The sequence below is a fragment of the Varroa destructor genome, unplaced genomic scaffold (genome assembly GCF_002443255.2).
Source record: "Varroa destructor unplaced genomic scaffold, Vdes_3.0 BEIS01000002.1, whole genome shotgun sequence".
NCBI classification, from domain to species: Eukaryota; Metazoa; Arthropoda; class Arachnida; order Mesostigmata; family Varroidae; genus Varroa; species Varroa destructor.
In genome coordinates this window covers 25990533-26009148 of record NW_019211455.1, presented here as the reverse complement: position 1 = coordinate 26009148, position 18616 = coordinate 25990533, and the positions used below count along the sequence as shown (strand labels likewise).

At 42.5% G+C, this 18616-nt stretch overlaps 1 protein-coding gene across 2 annotated transcripts in view; it reads left to right on the top strand.

Annotated features, from left to right (window-relative positions):
• The window catches only part of LOC111243870 (uncharacterized), a 174051-nt gene that overhangs the window by 10744 nt on the left and 144691 nt on the right, over positions 1-18616 (top strand). The window contains exon 2 of one of the 2 annotated variants that reach the window (XM_022790103.2): positions 404-1875. The exons of the other annotated variant lie outside the window; for it this stretch is intronic. Coding sequence (XP_022645838.1) covers positions 1695-1875 — 181 coding nt within the window. The 5' untranslated portion in view covers positions 404-1694. The remainder of the gene's footprint in view (positions 1-403; positions 1876-18616) is intronic. 2 annotated transcript variants of the gene reach the window in all.

Here is an 18616-nt window from a genome sequence, read left to right as displayed (position 1 = left end):
AATCTAAATTTTGCCAGTGAGTTTATTCGTAAAACTTTATGGTCGCGAAGTGTCGCCATTTTGTTTTCTGAATCATTTTAAAAATCAAGGTCATACACAAACTACTAGGCCTTAGCTTGTGCAACTGGCCATAGCGACTTAACATTACTATTTTTAGTTCAGCTTATGTGTGTAACTTTCTAGATCTGACACTCGCTACCCTTTTTGTATGAACAACTTTGTTGTGTGATGAATTATAACTTGTATATGTTGCTGCCCAGCTACATCCGGTCAAATTCCGCCGATCGGGAAAATAAAGCACATATTTCTCAGTAAAAGAATACATGTATACATATAGGTGTGCTTAAGAATCCTGCTCTATGCTGGATCATCGTGAACTGATCGAGCACGGTTCTCATTTCAGACGTCAAATCTGTTACGTCAGCAGCATCGAACAGCTGTTCACACCACGGCAAACAGACAAACGCAAAAAAACGGATGACCGTAGCACCATACATCCAGACTCGTCCACCCACAAGCGAATACGCGTCAGCGAGGAATTAATAAGTTTGTTCCGTCGATCGTCGCTTGTCGTCTCAGCCGTTGTCCCACAATCACGTAACTGCGTCTTTACCATATTATCCTACTGTTGTTCGACAAACGCTGAGATAATCATCAGACTCGAGTTCATCCCTCTCCGAATGGGTGAGGGTGGAAGTAATTGTTCGACGCCGACGCCAGTGCCAGACCGTGTGTTGGTCACGGATGGTGGTGTGACAGCGGCGCCGCAAGTTTCCCCTTTCTTTGAAACACCAAACAGACCGAGCAGATGCAGTAAGGCCTTGCGACGTTGTGCCACGGACGACGAACGCATCACGAGTGTCGCCTGATTCGGCCTGTTCGTGCCTTGCCACATCGAAACGGTGGTTTTCTGGTAGCAGTACTTTGGTGCCTATCCGATTTCCATTTAGCGATAGAGGACGCTAACAACCCCTTTAACCGGGCTGATTTGAAGACCTGCTGTCTCCCTTTCCGTCTTTTCCTTGAAGCATTTGCCGAATTAGTGCTTAGCAGGTAAATTATGGACTATCGTCACGTTTTGAGCATTTCTGCTTTTTCTTTTGACGACCGTTACTTTGCTGGGAAATTATTGTCAACAGTGCGACAGCGTCACGTTTAGATTCCGGTGGTCCCCGCCTATCGCAATCAAGTTTAGTGCAGACGGCTGGCAGAATCGGAACTTTGACTCTAATCAACGGCGATGATTATAGTTGCACAATTTAACTTACTAGACAACAAAGCCAATATAATTGCTTGGCGAGTATGCCAGGTTAAACGTCGGCAGCCGTCAAGTGATGAAAAATATTTGGAGCTGGGCTAATCTAATTCATTGAACTAAAAAGACGCAACGGCGACATTACTGAAGTAGGATAATCGTTCGTTATTATTTTTGGCAACATTACGTCCTGGTCAAGCTTGATGCCGGCACAGATGCATGTCTTTGCCCGGTCCCGAATTTCAACGCTCCATTTGGGAACAGCCGTTGTATATGACGAAGCTCACATACCTCGATCAACAAGCGAATCAATCACAGAAAATTTGTGACCAAGCCGTTTGGGAACTAAATTCGTCAAAATGGCCTATTTAAACGTAACTCAAGAGCTAGCCAATGATATCGTGCTAATGTCGTCGTGTGAGTGCCGTTCGCGACGTGTATGAACGTGAAGGTGTTCTGCCGCGAGAACTCGATGGATACGTCGTCGTCACCACAGCTGCTGTTCGCCATCGTAGCGGTTGCTTTCGTGTGGCAACACGCCATGGCGACCTGTCATCCATTGCTCGGACGCGACAAGGAGGAGGAGGAGCCCCGTACTCGAGGAGAGGAGACATTTACACGTGAGTTTATGGATTCGCTGATTTTCATACGAGCTCTTTTTGAAGGACATGGCATAGAAAGTTGTCGATGAGTCACAGCTCTGAAGCTACGGGTATACTTAGATGCTAAGTTCCCAAAAAAAAAAGGCCAACTTTAGGCATATTTCGACAGATTGATGATGATGGCGACCAGAAGAAAATGTTCACAGTGTGAACCTTAGAGAAGTTCTAACGATTTACGTTGAAGCATTTATTGATCTACCTTTTTTTCGTAGGAGTTTGGACGACCTTATTCTTGTATAAAATCTAAAACATAACTTGAAATTTCATTAAAGAGATTCAAAATTACAATGGAAATTGTATTTTTGTGATAAAAAGGTTACCGACATTATCTCACGAACCTATTTAGCATCGACTAAATATTTGCTCGACCGAGATTGTTGTCCCATTTCAATTGGTCTATTTTATACACATACAGGTTCTGAGCCTGTTTTTGCAGTCAACCCTATTGAATTGACAGTAGAACCGGCCTACAATACCATACTTCAATTATATCAGTAATTTCAATACTTTGTACCGCTTTCGAATTGCATTTCCTTTTTATGGCACAATGTGGCACAAAGTTAGGCGTTTGCCATAAGACCCCTTGAACACCTTAGGACCTGAAATGCAGAGTCTTATATCTCAACATGAAATTTGCAATCGTACGTCGTGAACTATTTATCCTTAGTGCTGTCGTTACTATCGGCTGGATTAATGGACCTGTGATTATAGGGGTACTATAACACTAGCCCTAATCTTGATAGCTTTATGAAAGTACACGCATAAATAGAAGCATAGTCTGCATTGATATCTGCTATGGCCTATGTAGTTTCGTTCTCCATCTCTGGAGTCATCTCGGCTTCAACAACAGGTAATCTATATCCTGACAACTAGTACCCGTTATGCCCGAAATAGGTTGCTAGATTTCGTTCTTGGTCTTCACAGCATTGCTTTACAAGCTTTTTACTTCTTTTGCTTCCCTCAGTATACCGGTAATTTGGGACAACTTGACAGGACAGAGACATATTATATGGGGTTCTTCTAACTGCAGCATTTGAATAGAACAACCCCCCACAGTTGTACCTGTCGTATTATCCAAATAGCGTTCATTAGTGACGCGCTTGAACCTCGCGATCATCTTAACTAACCGCAACTGGCTTCCTTATTATATTATTGGCTGTGCTTATTTTCTACGAGTAATAATTTTCACTTCATACGAGTCTGCGTATTGATTCGTTATTGTCAAGCTGCTGGAGGTCGCGGACCCTGGTGGCCCGTCAGTGCCGTCCGCCCGGCCTTACACAGTTGCGTGCCATATCATAATAGCTTCTCAAAAAAGGCAACGATAGTCATTATAGAGCAGTGAGGAAAATAGAAAAAGAAACATTGCTGCCACTGTGTGCGATCAGCTGAAAGCTACTGCAACCCTTTAGGTTTCCCGAAGAAAAGAACTTACCAAACCGAGTCAGAAGGAGAAAGGAGAGCTAGGGGCCGGTGTAGACGAACCTTTTGCTATGAGGCTTGTAGAAGGTGGCGACATCCAAAGAGCATTTCTTTCTATATAATATCTGTATCAACTCATTTATTAATTTATTGCTTTTGTTTGCATGATTCACTTTTACACCGCTTAACAGCTTTTTTTCTTATCGTATCTAAACCTCTATTTGATTTAACAAGATATATTCTACCGTTAGATTAAATGAGTCATATTTTAGCGACCTTATCTAGTGACATTATGCGCCTCACAGAGATCCAGGTGGCGATATTAAATGTAAGCGCATCAGATCAGGAAAGAGCTTGCGTTGGGTATTTTCTTGGGGGGTGGGGTGGGGGAGACTGCAAAGGTGTACGAATTGTGATCCTGCTTGGTACTAGGTCATTATTCAGATCGAGTATAACGAGAACGAAAAGGTTAAATGGCACACTTATGCTCCACTCGAGCTGCTGGGGGTAGGTGTAAATGTTCGGTAGGTGCTACTACCGTGTGTCTCGAAAAAAGATGCTGGAGTGACAGGTCCTACGATTAACTGCCTGACCTTGATGCGTGATGGTATAGACACGGGTGCAGCGAATACCCGAACGCCTTATAACGAAAATCATAGTCAGATATAACTTGTTACGACGAGAAGCCTTTACTGGGTATGTAACTCGTGTGTGATCGTGTATTATGCCATAGACATTTGCAGTTGGGTGCATTAGGACTATAATTCATACGATACTTGACGCAATTATGTAGCATAAGTTGTTACTTTAATTAATTTAGAGAAACTTTTAAATTAGTTACTGACATTTGAGATATCATTGAATTACATGATTTCTGTTCAGAAAAGTATCTACGCACACTGGCAAACAAACGGTCGTGCCTTACGTACTACGTACGTTGAAAACGCACTGGCCACGTTTACGCGTTCAACCATCTGTTACTATTTACTGGTCGCCTTGTCGAGCGTACTCCATACATCTCATTACCTTGCTGTTGAAGATCGTCAGCTAGCAATTGTTCATGCGATTCTTCAAAGCAGACGCACTGCGAGTACCATTTGTATCTGTTTCGGGTTAACTGGCTGAAGTGAAACAGCTGCTGACAATGGCACTAGCAGCGGCAATGTGAAAGTCCAGATTCAGTCCCAGCCCGATTCGAAGTTTGCTTGTGTTGCCATTGGCACCACCCCAACCGCCGCGGTGATCGGCTTAACTGAAATGGCCTCGGTTGTTAGATTAGCAATACCACACGGAAGAAATCTGGCTATTTTGGCATCTCTTGCTTCTCTGTCATAATTGACAACGACAAGAACGAAATCATAAGCGTACTGTCCGCTACCGCATCGCAACTACTGTTACATATGGCGCTATGACCAAGAGAGAGAGAGAGGGAGAGAAGGGGGGGCAACGCATTTCTACGCCAAGCGTGGCATTACGCCTTATGGTACGAGACACGCGGGAAATTCGAAGCAAGCTAATACATTTGGGAAGATAAGCGGCGCCAATGTTACCGGCCGTAACGTAAATGAATATGTACTGCATGTAATGACCGTTGCGGCGCTCCTATCTGCACGAAGATAAAAAGAAACAACATGATTGAATCAATGAGCTGCGACGACCGCCGATGGTTTGCTATCTTGACGCCGTCTCTGCTGGAAAAAACAAGGCCTGTCGGCGAGTTCTGCTACTACCGCGGCGTAGAATGATGGGATTTCTCACTTCGTCTTACCGATAAACATATCGTGTTGTTTGACATTTGCTTACCTATATCGCCGCCATAGGTCAATGTGAAACGCTCAAATGTATGTTTATTTCATAGGTCGGCCGTAGGCTATAATTATTGATGGTAACCCCGCCCAGTGTACTCTGGGAACGACCTGATCGGGTACGACCTGAAGGGTAAATCGTAAGTGGTTAAGATTATAGGAGTCCTATTTGAGTGACTATAGACACACACGGTATGCGGCCCGCCTGAAATTCACGAGACATGATTAATCTTTTAGCTTTTGCCCATTTGCCTAAGGCTAGTTGTGAAATCGCTTTCTGGCAATTTGACGGTAGTATAACGTTAGCGGGATGCCTAGACTATCCAACTTGTTGGCGATCTTCTGGGTAGTTAAGCCTAGTGAAGACTAGTAAATGAACGTCGTAACGCTGCAAACCAATAAGATGGTAATTTATTCGCGACCTGAGGTGAGTGCGTGCGACTTTTATAATGGGGAAAATGTTTTACGAGAAAAAATTATTGCATCTGGCCCCCTATGTATCATTCGAAAGCACAATGATCAAAATGTAGATGGCAAAACTCAAGGAATAACGTAATACATAGCTCGAACTGAAGTCTTTCTGACAGTAATTTATTAACTAATCATCACGGAAACTAGGAATCGTTAGTCGCCGATAGACTACCGACAGTGAACCCCGAATTTTGTAACTAGCTGGGGGTACGTAGAAATGTAGCATGTAGGCGTGCACCTTTCCTGGAACTAGCAAAAATGACCCAATTATTAAATCAGTGGTTACCTAATGCGGCCTGTAACTTTTTGCTAGCTGGCGTTCGTCTAAAAAATACGGCGCACGCCAGCGGCGCATGTATGCTTGCTTATAGGATAGTAAATCAACATCAGTTAGCACAAGGAAGCAAACATACTTTGTAGGACAGAAGGATAAAATGTTTATAGTGGAGGAGTAGTCTGAGAAAAATTCAAATCAGAAAAAAATATTCTTTACGTAGCCTGCCAGGTACCAAGGATATTTGATTCATTCGTTATCAATGCATTTTATTAAAGCATAAATACATGTCTTGCTTATTTTTTAAACACTACGAATTTTTCAAGTACCATTACGATGCAATATATAAAATTTTAGTTAAAAAATGCCTCAATTTCTCATTTACTGCGTCTTTTTTTCTCTAAAATAAGATGCACTTTCCTTAGTGCAGTTCAGGAAAAGCGTACTAAGGCCAAACAGGCGGCCCTAAGAGACAACGGTTTTTTTTATTTACTGGTGCTGCTACTGCTATTATCATACACGTACTACTTCACGTATATCTTCGAGATGGTGATCTATATGGAGATAAAGAATGGCTCTCTAATATGCGCTGCTGGGAGTACGTTACGCTATCCTTGTTAGCCGCGGTAGTCCCCGTGCTCACATCTATAATCGATTGTCCGCTAATGAAAATTTCCCCCACATCTGCTACTGCTGCCCCTACTGCAGGTAATGATTTCCTCGAGTTTGAGTGGAAAGGACAAAGACGACAACGAGGCCTGGACAGCGCGGACGAAAAGGAGGCCAGGGCGAGCCCACAACAAATGGATGAGAAACAGAAGGCGCGGCAGAACGAACTTTTAACTCAATCGTCTCTGAATAGTACAAAATAATTATGGCCACTTTTTTCCCGGTGCGCATGTTAACCGACCTGTTGTTAGCGAACTATTGTCTGTTTGCAAACAGGTTCAACTCGTCTTTCTGCGTCAGCTGGTCCATCCGACCTTAAGGCTCACTGCTCTACCCGTAGATATTGTGACTATCCGGGACCGTTATCGAGTGGAAAAGCAGCGATGACGGGCTCGGTTGGACAAGCCAAGTTCCGTTTGTTCTTCGGGTCAGATTGGGTATTTTCCCTAGTTGACAACAGTATCTTGTATGTAGGCGTCGACATGCGCCTACGAGGGAAAAGCAGTTTGCCTGTGTTCGACTAAACATTTTATACGCGCGTCATTTGAAGATGCGCAAGCTGTCATATTGCTAAGAGCTACTATTACTAATAGGTAGGTTTTTGACACCTCGTAATTATACGGACATAACGAGAGTACAATAAAATACATTATATAGTAGCCGAATGTTCGTTATAACATTATATAGGTGAACCCTTCAATGCTGTGTTACAGTATGAGTTTTACGTTCTTTTTTGTGCGATGACTTTATTCTCTGTGCTGTTATTCTTAGATAGGCTTAATGAGTCTATTTTGTCAAAATTCCTTGTGTGTATTGTTATTATTACTTGGCGTGCATAGCACCTATTATCAGCGTCTGCTGCGTACCTGCAACGTTAAGGGCTCATCGGTTTCATTAAAGTATTAAAAATAATCAATAATCATGATTATGAACGGAGATCCGTCAAGTCCGAGCGATTCCGATTTTCGGTCTTAACGAGCTGAAAACAATGACAAATATCTCACGAGTATGTTGCGTTGCCATTCGAAGCCGCCCGTTTTAATTAAGCGATCAATGGCGGAAATTGTTGTGCTTCTCCAGTAACGCTGCGACTTCTCAAGATGTCTTAAGGCCCGGTTGTACCGTATTGGGAGATCTAAGATTAGAAAATATTCATATAAAGGATAGCAAAACATTCAACTCCAGGATATACAATCGGGCCTCAACAGAGGCTGGTCTGTACTGATGAAGCTTTTTTCAAAATGAACAAGAAAGATATATCCGATAGTACACGGTTGCTTAGAATGAGCGTTTCTGAATTGGTTCTTCGCAAACAAAAATTTTCTTTAAATTTCCAATAAGACCTAAGGTCATAGAGCCTGGATGACGGAAAGAAGGACGAATTTTTTCTTCTCTGAACGATGTCAGTCACCGGTCCCAACAATCGCATAAATGTTCCTGCTGCTGTTGCTATTAAATCGGCGTGCCAAAACAAAACAAATCAACTCCAGACCCGACAGACTTTCTCTATAAACCTGTTTTTTTTTTTTACTTAGGCCACCACCCCTAACCAAACGCTGTATATTACTATTGCCATTATTGGTACGGTTGATCTTAGAACTCTCAGTATTTCTTTCTATGAGTGTGCTTTCGAGGCCATAAAGCTACACTGTTTCCACTGCTACAACTCCTACAACTTACTCATTCAGGGTGTCATATTGTCACGATCAGTGCGGTGTTATTATCGTTATTGTTACAACGTTTATTGATGTTGCTACCGTCCGCAAGTAACGCATGACAGTTGTTACGAGCCTGTTGCTATTTTGTAGGGCCAATATAGCCGTCGCTTACGTTCTCTTCGTCCTGGTCTTGTTTGTTTCGACGTGCAAAAGCAATCGGCCACAACGAGTGCCCCATTCGGATGAGCGTCGCGGTGCTAGCGGGCCAACCAATGGATACTGGCCAACCAGCGGAATCTTCAAAGTCTGTAGGCCCGACCCCGAAGACGATATCTGCGTTAACGCCGAAAATAGGAAAAGAAAACAACTACGAGGCAGTACTGCTCAGCGTTTCACGTTGAGCGTCGCCTGCGGCCGCTGTTGTCCAAGAGATTGTCAAAGAGTCGCATATTCAGCCAAGCAGTAAGCCAGTTAGCCCTGTTAGAACGGAAACACGCGTCGTCCGTTGGGAGGATTTACCTGCTTAAGGCAGGCAGATAGGATGAGAGACAAGGGCGACGCGCAGAATCGGGGACAGCTAGATAGACGTGGCCGAGAATTATGAGCGTACTCGCAGTTGTAGTGGATGCGGATCATATGCGACGCAAAAATAACTCTGACTGTCAAAAATGACGATCACAACGGCAAAAAAAAACGCGAGAAAGTGAGTGCCTGTGGCGGTGGAGAGAACCAAAGTCAATCAAACATCCAGAAAGAGATCATTTGAAAAAATATTACAAGAGGATAACAAACAATTGGTACTACTACTACTAACGGCGCTATAATTGCCACTCATTCGTAGCTAGGAGAACTAATGAATGTTAACCTTGTCTTTAGCGATGTATGAGCTTGACTCTGTACGTCCCGTCCCCCATCGTGGACAAAGATGTGCAAGCAATGTAAGTCGGATAGGGAAAATAGAAGTCAATGAAAACTGGACGTACTCGGTACTTATGCAGCGTTTTAGTACGGCTGCGGTAGAATAACCAGTGAAATTTGCTGTTTTCTCGATTACTACTATGGAGACTGGAAGCACTGAGATTTAATTTAACTACGTGCCTCACCAGGACAAATTTTCAAGCTTCAGCCATCGCCGTTGTATGGTTGCGGTGCAGTACATTAGCCAGGTGTTTTGTTCGACTTCATCAAGCGGAAGCAACATAACTTCGAGGAGCACTTCGACTGCAATGTACAGAAAATCAAAAATGAAGCCTAAAAATATAGGAGCTATAAAATAGTTGCTGGAATGGAGTCTCTGTCTAAATAAAAATTCGTTATGCCCTGCCGCTTCTGCAGATAACACTTGGCACATACGCTGAGCATAAATATCGAGCATTCGAATTCTGTATCTAGCTTTCTATACCGCTAACCGGATCCTAATGTTGAAATAATACAAAACGCATTCGCGTTGTACATTTTTGGCCTTCCAGAATGCAGGGGCGCTTTTAGCTAATGGGGGTTCACTCCAGGCCACTTTCATCAACTGAATAATAAAAAATATCTTCATTAGTCAGTGAGTTCACCATCGACCCCCAGGCATTGGTAACACGACTCGAGTCATTTCGTGTATTCTCAACAATGTATATATACTGTTGGTTGTATAGAGAGAACACTGATGTCTCGTAGGCGGATGGAATGATAGAAACAGTTTTAGCTGCTTGACTACCGGCATGATCGATGAACAGTATTATCTATACGCGATGGCCGTCGTCGATGATTTTATCAATATTAGTTTTAAGACGGTTTAATAACGAGATTGCGATATCCGTGACTTCTTCAACAGAAGCAACGACGTGGACGTAAAGCCAGTGAGATGAGAAGTTTAACAGGCGATGCGCAGGAGGTCACACGTATCGCTCAGGCTTGCTCCTGCCGTTCAGCGTTGAACGTCGCTGAGTTCAAACGGTGACAGCAGCTCTTCTGGTGTCCATATTCTTGTGATGATGATGATGTTACGAGACGATGACAAGCAAAGAGATAAAAGACGTCCTCTTACCCGTCGCTATACTCAATATAGGCGTCATTCCGTGTGTTTTGTGTACCCCTGAACACTCTCCATATTTTGTCATTGTCACCCTTTTTTCTTCTAGGATTGGCGACGACAGCAAACTGCTGTCTATGAGTCATATACTGAACAGAATCTAAGCCGGAAGCTCAGAGAGTCTTGTGACGGCATCACAGACCTGTTTGGTTTACTAGTAGTGTTTTAGCACCCTCTCAAAAGTGACAGCACAACACAATCAAATGAGAACATTTATGCTCCTCCTGGATACGACTGCTGCTGTTTCCAACGAGACGTGAGGACTTTGTTTCAAACCTAGTTACATTTTTCTGGTTTATTTTTGTCTCGATGAGCGTATAGTACTATAGGTGAAAGCAATGTTTATTTGTGAGCGAAGTATTCAAGTTTTTTTGGTAGATGGCCTTTGCAGGGTCAAATTACTTTGAAACACCATGTTACTATCGCTAAACTCTATGGATTTAGACAGCCACGGATTTCAGGCATCAATGACTGCCAATTGCGGTCTCGTCGCCGAGACTGTAAGTCTATTCGGTGAACAAAGTTCAAGGCTGCACTATCTGTCAAACGCGTTCAGGCTATGCAGGTGCCTGAACTGACACGTTTCGAGTAGGTCCACAGATTGTCGACTAGGTTCCCGGGATAGCTTAATGGGTAAGGAATTTACCTTAGGGATACGTTGCAGTCGAGGTTCGAACCTAGGTTCCGCGATGGCTGAGAGCCAGCCACCCAGTCAGCCCTCTGTCTGATGTGGGTATGCCTAACGGCGATCCTGAACGTAAAACCCGAAAAATAGAGACTGAGCCAACAGTCTCATAGCAGTAGCGAAAACATTTAGCTGCATGAAGTAAATTGTCGAAGGTAGCTTAAGTGACATTAATTAGGATTGTGCACACTTGCCAATTCTTTATGGTCGAGTAGGCGAAAGCTAGTCATAGACATGACGGGCCCGACAAAAATAAAGATGATAATTGTCTTCACCGCTAATAATGTATGAAGTAATAATACATTATAATACGTAGTAAATAAGCGCATGCTCTGCTGGAGCATACTGCGAAGATCGGCCGTTGCACGCCTTGTTAAAGCACGGTGAGCTACATATCTGATAAGGTCTTTCCTGGTGTCATTGAACAAGCGGTCTGACGATACAGAATACAATTTACTGGCTGGTCGGTCGATTCCACTCGAAAAAAACGACTCCCGACACAGCCCACAAGCATTTCCAAAACGACTACAATGACAGACATTTGGCTTGCTATTTATAATAATAGTAATAATACACACAATAGTCCAATCTTATTTGCGGTGAAGCCGCAAGATAGCTCGCGCCTTTAGGCCAGCAAAAAAAAAAAACGAGATCATTAGCTGTGAACTACGAGATTTGCCGCGATTAGCAAACGGCATCACCCTTAATACCTTCAGTCATCCTTATGTAGACACCACTGATTTGAAAAGGAAGAAAAAGAAAACTCATATAAAAACTGTGTACATTTTTTTTAATTAGTTCAGCATAGACTTACCTGCAAAGGTCTTTTTGATAGTAACAATTATTAACAGTGAACTGCACAGCAAGGTATGACTTACATACGAGCTGGATTCAATGAAAAAAACTGCGAACAGATGAATCCCGCACCCCAGATGTCTTTAACTCCGGGCAGCTAGCGTTAGTTGGCGTATTTCAAACGATACGGTCGGTGTCCGTCGAACAAGCCGCTGACTCACTACGCGCACTAGCAATTGCCGGCCAGTTGATTAATGTGCCTACTACACCTACTGTGTCCTAAATTTAAGGTGCCGTTTATACAGCTGGATAATAGACACGATGTCTTCATGCGGCAAACAGTTTTCGCTGAACATTATCTGCTATATTATCTTTTATCGCTAAACTAAACGATTCGCGATTGCTGTTACCGAGCACTGGATGGGCATAGATCTGTATAGAACAGAATTTCCAATAGCTAACTTACATCCGAATCATCTGGCCCTTTATTTGTTATTGTTAAATGTCGGCACTGGGCTCCGACGCCACTTGTTGTCGGTGGTTGTTGCCGCTACTGATACTTCAAAAATGAGGTATATCATTTTATCGCATTTTTCCTGCAGCTGCTACCAAGTGGTCTGTAATGCTGAACTCTACCGCTATAGTAACCTGTGATCCTCTGTGTTAGCGTTTGGCGTCCTACTATGTTAAGGTCAGCAATAATAGCAGTGACGGCAACTGTAATTGTGGACCCCGAAACAAAGACCGTTGTCTTTACCCCCCTCTCTTCGTCTGTTCTTCTTTTGTTGTGATGTTCACTATGGATAGCGTTCCGGTGCTATCTCTCGAACTCGTCTGCACATACCTGTTCATTCACATGGACGTGTTTTAGCTAATGGCGGCAATACAAAACAGCGTCTTTGGTAATCTCTAACAGGAATTAACAATGACATACTAGTGAACTGGTCCTTTAGCTACACAGAGAAGCGTAACCCAGGCAATTATATGGGTAAAGTAGAACTCTGAAATCTAAAACAGAGATCAAATAAACCGGACTGTTTGCTTCTCCAAGAGAACGTCGTGTGCGGTATGTTCGGTAGGGCGAAAGTGACCGGGTAATTTGAAACAACTTTTAGGTTCATATTTTAGCAGTTTTTATGTCGTGAGGATGGTGGGTCCACAGGTAGGAAATCGATAATGAAATAAAGTATTCAACGATACGGGTGGGTAAGCTTCAAGATACCCAAGCCGTTATATCAACACCTGTACCCAGTTTATTGTAACTGCCCACTTTCCGTGTAGGGAGTATAAATTTTATTAGGGTTTTTGCACAGCTGTATAAATGGAGATTGTTATAACGGGTATTTACTATGAACTATGAAATCAAACGAACTTGTTTGTACTTTTATTCTTGTTAGCCTCCTATAGGAGTATTTCTGAGCTGTTTAGAACAAACGCGCAACATATGGGCAGTTCAACTTCCTTTTACGGGTCACTTATTCGCTATTGTGGATCTGTGCCATCTTTCTAGACATAATATTAAGACTATGTATAGCATCATCGTCACCGCCAACATCCGAGGGTCGATGGCCGATTGTTTTAATGACAGCGAAGTATCTTCAATTGGCCTAACATATGCACTGTTAGGACCTAATAGCACTTGAGACTCAACTTATCCGGGCTAGGTTGTTCACGCTTCCTAACAGGGGGTGGTGGGTTCGTATCGCATGCATTATGTAGGTCGATTGGTGTGCGGTATTTTTAGATATGGAATTTAGTTTTCCATAAATGAATCAGTTTTTATTTGCGAAATTGGCGGAGAACACAGTAAGGTTATCAGATTATCATTCATCAATTACTACATAAATGTAGCTCGTATCTTAATTTGTCGAACAGCGCCATCCCAGCTTTGCTATAGCAGACGAAGTGGGTTACTTCTTAAACTGAACGTCCCTCCGATGGGTTTGTTTGTTTGAATATTTTCATTGCTAATCTTTGATTGTGATAATCGATGATATTTGAGTCAGCCTAATGAATAGTTTCCATGGACAGTGAGTTTCAATCAGTGAGCGCTAGATAGCTCAACAACATTGCCAACATCATCGAGCAAAACATCGTTTCCAGATCATGAAACTAGGTATCAGGAGCCATTTTCTCTTCGTCTTCTTGCTATAATTGAAGCATCGTTGATGATAGCACTAATGACGTTCTACTCTAATTACAGGATACCACTTACTACCCAGTTCGAGCTGTTATGGTTAAATAACAAATTGAAAAAAAAAAAAGAGATAGTTGATCGCATTTCCGCCAAAATAGTCACTGTTGTTTTTCTTATGTAGCCAATATAGCTTTCCCGGAGCCTAGGAGAGTCCTGCACATTACAGAAATTCAAAGTTACGCTCTTGCATTAAGTAATAGTCCATTTGTCATCTAAAGCCGAACAGACAGGTAAGTAGTTAGTAATACTTGATCCGCTAGCGGCGACAACTATAGCTAACGGAACAAACATAGGGCAAAACAAGGCACTACGAGATAATCTGCTGATGGCAAAAGATTGACAAGACCGCACACTACTGTCAAAGAACTATGGAAACTTAACTGCCGTAAAGTCAAAGCGAAGTAGTCATCTGTATAGCGTGTCTTACTTAATATGCTACATTCTTCGAGTACCTAGTAAAAAAAAATATCACGCACCACTATTCGAGCATGGCCTGTCTATACGTGACAGCAAAGTACTTTTGAAAGCAGTTGTGTCCTTTGTTGCTCGATGTAGGTACTGCAGTCCTGGTTAATCACTTTATGTATAGGTATATATTAAACTTGGACCTCAGGGCCGAAAGGCGTTGTGACGGCTTGCTCCGAGAATATTAAACAAATCCAATTTTCAAATTACATTTTTTTGCAAGAATAAACTGGTTGGTATCGGAACGTGTAAAGGGAGATAAGAGTCTACGTCAAGTGACGTAAATTCGGTGCGTTATTGCCTAGGCATAGAGACCTAAGGTTGATGAAGGTAACGTCCTTTTTGCCTATTCACTCAAAGAAGCGAGCCGTTAATGGAGTTCTGATCGTTAGTGTTGCTGATCGACTCGGAAATCCCATATTAGGTACTATTTTAGAACCGTTTTTATCTAACGTTTTAACGTCTAACCGTTTTTATCGACATTTTCTGGCTATGTGTTGATAGTCTGGTTTGGTTATAGTTCAAAAAAAGAAAAATTGTATACTATTACGTATACAGTTCGCCTTAAAGGCGTCCCGACCTGTATTAAATCCAACTGGAAAGTATTACGAGCATTAATAGCTAGCAAATACAGGCAATCGTAATATAAAATTGAATATAGGACATGGATGTTGCAACAAAAAAACACGTGATCCTTTTTTGGGGACCTGAATAGATCTTTGTGTTGTTGTTAACATCAGTTATAAACTCAGTTATATTTTACATCTTTCCTTTATGGCTACGTCATACGGTGATAAGTAAACCAACGTATATCTATTTTCTGCCAGCGGATAAATGGCGATCTGAGGGTCAAATGGAGGAAAATGAGAAGTGTGAGCGACCCGTGTGACCAATTAATCCTCATACTTGTATGTGGGATTCGAAATTACTCAGACAGCTTTCTGCGTTACGTTTATGATTTAGGGCGTAACTCAGTTGAGTGTTTGGCCGGCTCGATTTACAATGACCAATAGAAAAAAAAAATTAAGTTAGAAATAATCGTTTCTACGTGTGCCAGTGCTTTATAGTAGTGATGGGAATCCTTCTTGCCCCGCCTACTTACTATGAACGATCGAAGTTTTGAAAATTTTTATCGGCCCGTTGGATAACGTACTTAACTAAGATTTATATATAAGGAGTAATCAACGCAATGGTTCGACGGACCAATAACAGAATCGGAATATCTGTCATCTCGTTGCTAAACTTCTGTCATTCATCTGGTTTTGATCTTTAACTAAGAAAGTTGCGGGCATAAACTAAATCGTTCTGGGCATTACCTTAACATGTGTTGCAGCAATGGGGTCGCGCATGACAATAATACTTTTCCATACACGCATTTTCCGTTCATTTTTAATAAAACGTACTCCTCGAGCACGTCGCATGCACTGTCCGGCTACCTTTATCACAATATATATATATAACAGCCCAAAGGTTTAGTTTTACGTTTATCTACGTACGCAATACAGACAAACGTAACGAACACAAACAAAGGTAGGTACGCACAGGCATACAGCATTTGTTAGGTGACCGAAAAGGTATACGGCGTGCAAAAGTACCATCAAATAAGTACTGCTAATACCACAGGTATTTTGCAATCGTTCGTACTTCATAATAATATAAACGAAATCGAAACTGACTTCGTCACCGGCGTTTAGTCGATGCAGCTCCACTGCGGCACTACGTGCAAAGTGTGCCGTCACGATTAATAGGCGTAATCGAAATACAAAGATGGAACGCGCAACGAACAGGGTAAGAGTTCGCGCGCAAGCAAAAAAGGGAGACAGCTGATCGAGCTATTTCGGATCGGTCTCCTTGTCGACGCCGCACTGACGTACGTCAGCAAACATGCGAATGATCAAGACTTGCCGTAGCAAAAACATCGACGGAACAAACGTCCACGTATATACAAGTTAATCAAGATATATATATTAATAAAAAAAAAAAACTATCGTTCGTCCTATCTGGTGTGATGCTGATACGTTAGACATTGCTGCTGCTGCTGCTGCTGCTCTGGCTATTGTAGTGACAAGATGAAAATTTATGGTGGATCCACCCGCAGGGTAGCTGTCTGTCCGCCCGTCGAACGATGGACCACCGTCGTCAGTAAAAATCGTCGAATGTTTAGTCGATTTGTCCGTCAATTATACGACCGAACGAAGACACGGACTGCGGTTCTATGGCCACCAAAGTAACCTCGATAATGAGGGCTGGAGCTATGTTAAACAGAGGGCCAAACCGAGTTATACAACCATGTGAAACGTCTTCTTGCCTTAAGAGCAGAGTTATGCTGTTTCACAGGTCAAAGAAAGATAGAAGAACATTTGCGTATATTAGGATGGCAATGACGGGGATGGTGACGTCTGTGGCTTTTATTTCCTGTTTACGTGGTTCGATATCTTTGCTTATAGCATTTTTACGCACGACAGAGACCGGCCGACAATACGACAATGAATATTACGAATAGTCACTCGGCTTTGGCTCGATAAGAGGGATGAATGATCGGGGGCATCCATGTATCAATGGGCAGTGGAAAAACTAAATCAAATATGTGCGTATATATCCACGGAGCCAGAGCACTCTAATGGAGCACGAGAAGCTTTTAGAGGTTGAAAATTCTTTACCTATACCCCAATGGGAATCTCGCAAGCCAAGGAACATAAATAGTCTTACTAAACCAGCAATTGTCTGAGTATATACAAGCATGTAGAACATTGATCTTTATAAGCTTTGGCGAGTTTTCTAAAACAGCTATAATTAACAATGTATTTCTAGTATTTTTATAGCAATTTTGCATAGCACCTGCACTAATCAGTTGCTGCCGATATCCGGGCGTGACAAGCGCCAACCTATACCTAATGACCAGCTAACACACAGTAAACATGCACATACACAGATGACAGAGATTCGAAAGTTAACTGGAGCTGGTGAAGAAAACAATCGCTTTTAAACTGCCTCTTGTCGCGTCGGCTTGGTATTCTTGAAGCGTCCGCTAACTTTCCTTACCATTCCGGTCTTCTAGTAGCAGCACCGCTGCAGTCTGACGGTCTTTTTTTCGCTGGCTCGCTTAAAGTGTTTACCAATGAACTTCCGCCATTTGACTGTGTGCGTATACTTATTCTATTTGACATTGAGATGGTCACGTGCTTCTTGGTTGTTCACCCGACTGTGCCCGTTAAGCTGATGGCGTGACAGTCACCCTTCGGACAGCGGTCGGCTTGCTAGTCGACCAAAAACCGAAACGAAAACGAAAGGGAAGAGGCTAGTTGGTACGAATGCCACCCTGTCTAGCCGTGGCTGTTTTCCACTAGCATGTCCTCTTAGCTTAGCAACTGTCATCCCGATTTCGAGCGCTCGTAGGTTGAGTGGCTGCATGCTTTCGAACGTCGTGTCTATCAAAGCGCCCCTGTTGTCCATTGGCGGCGGCGACGACGATGCTGGAAGTAGTGACATGGGTCTCGGCACTACTTCGAAACAAACGTTCAAAAAATGCATGTGGTATGTTTTACTAGGCCAATCCATTTTACCACCACGGAAATCTTCACAGCAATGACTGAATAAGATAGGATACTTGAATGACACGCTGCCACAGAGAGAGGAAGAGGGAGAGCGAGAGGGAGAGAGAATAAAGTGAGAGGCAGGAAAAAGCATGGGGGAGCACACAGCGCCTCGTTTGTCAATGAGTTGCTGCCGATGCAGACGGACGAAAAGTCTGGGAGCTATTGGTTTTAAAAAAAGTCATAGAAGCTGTTAAATAGTGGCACTTTTACAGAGACTGTGTTAGAATACGGAAATATTTAGTCATTAGCGTCTATCATGTAATAATTACGAGGAAAGTAATTGCTACGAGCAGTTCTTAGGCGATTGTTATCTCATGTTTTTTTCTGATGATTTTACACGATTCGACCCGTTTGTACTTAATTATATGAGCTAGGGGCCAGAGCAATTACAAAAATAAATCGTTTTGCTGATGACATAAATGCTGCAACGAGAAGTACCAACTACAATAGTGCAAATTGTTCTAGAGCATCATGTGAAAGAATAAGTTTCAACTTTACTACTGACAGATGCCTGACAGATTTAGCGTCTGTTTACAAGATAAACCCTCTAAACTTTGCATCGTTCATATATATATACATACA